General features: G+C 37.5%; 1 protein-coding gene across 1 annotated transcript; it reads left to right on the top strand.

Moving 5' to 3' along the window:
• Positions 1 to 3146: 3146 nt before the first annotated feature.
• Positions 3147 to 3829, top strand: LOC132038520 (ervatamin-B-like). Its single transcript, XM_059429176.1, has 3 exons — positions 3147 to 3299; positions 3379 to 3513; positions 3605 to 3829. The coding sequence occupies exons 1-3, from the start codon at positions 3147 to 3149 to the stop codon at positions 3827 to 3829; spliced, it is 513 nt and encodes a 170-aa protein (XP_059285159.1).
• The last annotated feature ends 2173 nt before the right edge of the window (positions 3830 to 6002 follow it).

Genomic DNA, 6002 nt, shown 5'->3' with positions numbered 1-6002 from the left:
CGGCCAAGCATTTCGAACGAAGTGATCGAGTGTTCGGGTAGATGGTCATACCATGTCGGCGCTCCTTTCGACGAGTTTCCTAAATTTTTTTCAAGAATACCAACTCGATTTATCTTCTTCCATATCATTACCTTTATGGCGCGCGTATATGAGGTCACATGCTCGTGCGGGTCCGTGGTGCCGTTGTACTTACACGGGATGTCGGGCATTTGAACCTCTTCGGGATCGTTTCGGGCCGCGCTGGTGGGAAAAGGCCTTTGGACGTGCCTTTTCGGTCGGCCCCTTCGGTAAAGGTGGAGCCCCCGTATCCGGTCCACCCGAGAATTGTATGTCTCGACTCTCTTCTCGGTCGAATCCACCCGTTTTGCCAAAGTCTCAAGCATCTTCGGGACCTCGGTGGAGGAACCGGCGAGAATCATTACTCTCGACCACCGTGGCTCGTTCCTTCCAATTTCCTTCGTACCCTTAGCCTTTTCCGGCCCAACTTCCCCTTGTCCACTTTGCAACCGGGCAATCGCCATTCCTTGCTCGGCGATTGCTGCTCTTTGTTCCTGCAACATCTCGAAAATCAGACGCAAATTAATGTCGTCATTCGGTGCCTCCGGTCCCCTCTGGCCTTGGGCCCGAGACAATGTGACGGAGTTATGGGTTCTTAGAGGATTAGTGGCCGGTAGGGCGGCATTCTCTTGATCCACGGTGTTTTGCCGATTGAGCCCCTCCCTCGAGTTAACGGGGTCCGGGTCAGCAAGATTTGGTAATCCCCGTGGTTCGCTCCCCTCATTTTCTGCCACAATTTCGGTGTTGATAACGTGACCAGATTGTCCGACGTCAGCCATAGGCTTTACGATTTAGATGAGTTTGATAAAAATCAAGACTAAGAACTATTATCCTAGCCCCACGGTGGGCGCCAAACTGTTTACCCCGAAATCGGATAAGTCAATTGAATTTATAAGCGGGTATAGGATATGTGCTTGGGCCTTGATATATACCGGGTAAAGAAAATGCACGTGTGAGGGTTCTTTGATGGAGTGGCTGGTGATGGCGACTCGTTTGAGAATATGAGTATTTATGAGCAATGGAGAACAATTGGTAGATAAAATGCAATATAAGCTTGAACAGGACGGCCTTGGCCGAATCAGAATTTAAGAGAAAGATTGTATATCAGAATTTAAGAGAAAGATTGTATATATAAGCTAATCTATTACAAGTGTTCTTAGAAAGCATGAAGGAGCCAACCCTCACAAAGGAGGGGGATGCTCCTTATTTATAGCGTTGCCTCCATGGGCTTCGTACAATGTGAACTAATAAAATAATTACAAGGACAGCTCTGAACGGATTTGGTGGGATTGGGCGGCGGCGCCGCCCCCGACACACGCATGGTTGGTGGGCCGACCATGGCGGACGCTGCGACGCGTGGCTTACGTGCAACGGCCATTCGGACAACGGTCGCTCGGGACAACGGTACTATACTGGACCACGTCCACGGACACTCGGAGCAGCGGACTTGGCCGTTTCGATAACGGAGAAGAGAGGCTCGTTTTACTCCGACACAGACCCTTCCCCGGAAAGGACCGGGTAACATCCGGTATATTCCTACTCCTTCTCTTTCTCCGGTTTGGACCATATTCGGTTTTAACCGTATACACATTTGAGCTGTTATGAAAACCGTACGTATAGACCTACTCCATAATTCACCTATATCCCACTTCCCAGTATAAAATCCTCATAAATACCATCACATGACTCTAATCTCCCTACCATTCCATTGCCATTGCCAGGTGCTGGTGTTGTTTCCATCCCCTTCCCTCATAACCCCATTTTCTTTATAAGTGCCTAGTGCATATGTAGATTTGTAGTAACATTTTTCATTTGTATGTACCTTGCAGTTATTTCTAGTTTAGTTTTTCGTAGTCATGACAAGCATTTTGCCTCCCGAGGATGAGAAAACTCCACGTCAAAGCTGCTCGGTGCCAGAAGATCCCGATCTTGGCAAAGATCACTTCTTCCAAAATGTACTTAATGCACTAAAACACATCTTTTCGGTCGTCTGATTTTGTATTACATCAAAATGTTCACGAACTTGTCTTTTAGTAAACTATTTTCTTCTTTGCTTTTTCGATCTTATTTCTTTTATAGGTGCGCTTTTGTTGGGTAGGAAAAAACTACCTTCTTGCTATTGATAATCAAGGATATTGCTGTATGCTTCAATTATCTTTATTATTGATGTTGTCATTATTGTTATTATTGTTGTCATATCTTGTTTTGATGAAATTTTTATGTAATTTTAAAGGCTGCTGTTGGGCTTTCTCCGCTTCTGAAGCCATAACGGTGGCTTATGCTCTTAATAACGGCGGAATAATCATCCCACTCTCAAAACAACAACTTATAGATTGCATGTTTCACTATCAGGGGCGGTCCTACCTTGGTGCAAGTGGGATCAGTTGAACCCACTTGCTCAAAATGTTTTATACTACTTATTTGTGGAAATTAGTTTTCGAAGAATTAGTCAGTTTATTAACGAGGATTGAACCCACATAACAAAAGGCGAGGCGCGGCATAATGGTTAATGTGGGTTCATTTTGACCGAAAGGTCAAAAGCTCGAAAATGGATTTCAACACTTTTGCGCATGCATTTTTCATATTTTTTCGAAAAATGGATAGATTTCTTTGCTCTTAAATTCCTATTTGTGGCCTCTTATATTAAGATTATTAATGGTATAGTTTAGTTTATATTCTCTTTTGTTGTTATTGTTTGCAATTTGTTGTTCGTCAAAATAAAAATTTCAGAGCTTTTAATTTTTTTAGTATAAAAAAATTGTAGGTTTAGCATTTTGGTAGAGATCACTTGATGTTTGTTAAGTAAAATATTCTTTTTCTTATAAATTTTGATAGATTATTAAATTTTACAAAGTAAATATATTTGTTAAATCTTGATTTATGATTTTCATATTTTAAAGCGTGCCCTAGAAAAAGAGTTGTAGGCAAAACCATTTTGAGGTTTTGTTGTGAACCAAAATAAAGAGCGGAGGTTGAAACCCATTACGCTATGCCTAGTATTGCTTTTACGGTGAGTTACTATCATGGACTTTTTTTTTTTGAACCCCCTTGCACGAAATCCTGGGTCCGCCACTGTTCACTATTCTAAAATGCCTGCTCGATTTGCAAACTTGGAGAAGAATGCATGCTTCCCTTACCATTATAATAAGGCATACAAATTTGCTGTGGATCATGGTATAATTGAAGAAAACAAATATAAATATACTGAGGCAAGAGGTGAATGTTATTGCTCATCAGATGTGGTTAGTAATCTGCTTAGTGCACTATTTTATTTGTTGTTTATTTGTAAGAAATTTGTCTAACTTCTATAATTTGTAACAGGAGCCTGTTAAGATAAAGAAATTCGAGCGAGTTCCCGAAGGCATGAAAAAACATAGCATAGAAAAGCTTATCGAGCAACAACCACTTACTTGCCGTGTTCGTCATGTCCGTAGCCTTCAACAACACCGCGGAGAGGTTAACTTCTTTATATATTGGTTCATAATTTAACCATTTAACTATTAAATATTTGTCTTCTAATCGTGTATTTTTGAAAAAACCTTAACAGGAAATATACCAGGGCCCAAATGAGGATGAAGTTGAAGAAATAAACAAAAGCAATGATAGACGAGATAAAGCAGGGTGGCACGCGATGCTAATCATTGGGTACGGTGAAGAGAAAGGGGGAGAATTTTACCTGGTGAAGAATAGTTGGGGAGAGGATTGGGGCTATCGTGGATTTGCAAAAATTAAGCGTAGTGTTGTTAGTGACTTATCATTTCCAGTTGTGTAGTAAGACTATAGGTGATTTAGATGTAATATTGTCTTGTGACATTTGGAGTTGTCGTATCTGTGTAATTGCTTATAAGAAGCCTTCGAAAACACTAAGTATTTATGCAATCTTTTTCTTTTTCGTTGGACAATTGAGTAAAAGTTCTAGTTCAGCTCAGTTCACTGATAAAATGTAGAAATTACATTGACAATGCTTAATTTGTAGGAGTTCTGATTAGCAATTTTGACCCAGTTATGATTATTTAATTAGACAAAGCGAAGGAAATTAACTCGTAGTTTACATCTTAAGATTTCTAGCAATATATATTTCTTACTTAACTTATATATACTAATATAGTGTCAAAATTTATTTTCCTAATCAGGTAAAGTGTTACATATTGTATGGCTTGTGTTTTGTTTGCCATGCATAAATTTTAAATTATACATGTGGACATTACCCACTAAATTATTGTCAGACCATTGTGCTCTATATTAAGTGATAGTAGTAACGTATGCTCAGTACCAGTGGTTCTACAGAATATGTAGGAAAATTTGTTAATACGTTGAAGCGAGATGTTTAAAGTAAAGTTTCAAATTTGACTTTTTCGCAGTCTGCACAAGCCTTGGCTGGTTAAGAAAAACTAGATAGCTAGGTCGTGCTGAGCACGGATCCAACATAAACATTCCATGAGGCCTTGGTATTATAGTTATTTTGAATAGGGAGATGCAAAGTGAATTTTTTTCAACATGAGTCAAGATTTAATTTTGGTAATCTGGCGGACAACCCTTAAGAACTTTGTAAAAGGTATAATCAAATATCACATAGTTAAAAGTAAGATAAATTGTTGTTATGTTCTACCATATTAGTATCTATACACAAGCTTGAGTCTTTCAAGCACTAAATAGATCTTCAGATTTACAAAGGACATTCACGTGTGGCAGATAACTTGCATTATATTTCTCTAAACATTAGATAGATCTTCAAATTTACAAAAGGCATTCACGTCTGGCAGATTACTCGCATTATATTTCATTCGGACGTTGCCAACATATCTGTTGTGCACAAATGATAAAAATACCATGTTGTACTCTCCTCTGTTCCCTGCAATATTAAGAATTAGACCCTTCCTTTTTGCTTTTAAAAAAAAAAAAAAAGAAGGGTCTAATAATTAGCCTTGATTTTGATAGCTTAAAAATATTCAGTGCATATTTTTTTAAGAAATAAAATATAGTAGTTAATTAGGATAGATAAAGTATACTTTAATCATATAATTGTATATAATATATGAAAATATTTTTCCAAATGAAATGACAAATTAATATCGGAAAATAGTACAGAATAATTTAAGGTTTATAATAATATATTTTTTTAAAATATAATTGTATATAATATATGTACAATATTTACGTACATATTCTCTAGAATTGTTTTAATATTACCTGATAACACTCATGCTATAAAAAGGCTTAATGGTGCTCTTTGTTAAAAGTTTAGTTATTTACCAAGAGAAACAAGGGTCTATTCTCACTTAATGCATTTTTTTAATTGATGTTTGACCATAGAAACCAAATAGTTTTCACTTTATTTGGAATTCTAAAGTTGAAGTTGTGTTTGATTAAAGTTTTTGCAGAAGAAAAGTTAGCCCCTGTTTGGCCGTAAGAATTATTCACTTTATTCCGTAATTTTTTTTTCACTTTTCAGCGTTTGGCCATAAGAATTCCGAATACAACTTGAAGTTGTATTCCGGAATTCAAAAAACTCAAAAAATTTATTTTTTGAAAATTTTCACTTTTGTACAACTACATTTCACCAAAAACTATAATTTCAAAAACTATGGCCAAACACAACTCCAACTCCAACTCCAAAATTTCAAAAAAAATGATTTTTTTTTGGTATCTATGGACAAACGGGACCTTAGTTGTTTGAACGTACTCAAAGTGAAAAAAGTGAAAATAGAGATTTAAATATTTTTCAAATGACAGATACAACTTGAAGTTGCATTTGGAATTTTCATGGCCAAACCCTACTTTATTTCCGAAAACGGGTCCTAATAAATCCGTATCGAGGGGTGGGACCAAAATGATCCTCCAAGTCCCATACATTAAGGGCCATTTTTCTGCGAGACTATTTATAAAGTTTTGGTGCTAAATTGAAATTTAACTTGGGGTTTATTCTACCCGAGGGCTCGGGATCA

This window comes from Lycium ferocissimum, chromosome 11 (genome assembly GCF_029784015.1).
Source record: "Lycium ferocissimum isolate CSIRO_LF1 chromosome 11, AGI_CSIRO_Lferr_CH_V1, whole genome shotgun sequence".
Classification (NCBI taxonomy): Eukaryota; Viridiplantae; Streptophyta; class Magnoliopsida; order Solanales; family Solanaceae; genus Lycium; species Lycium ferocissimum.
This window is presented reverse-complemented; position numbering and strand designations above follow the sequence as displayed.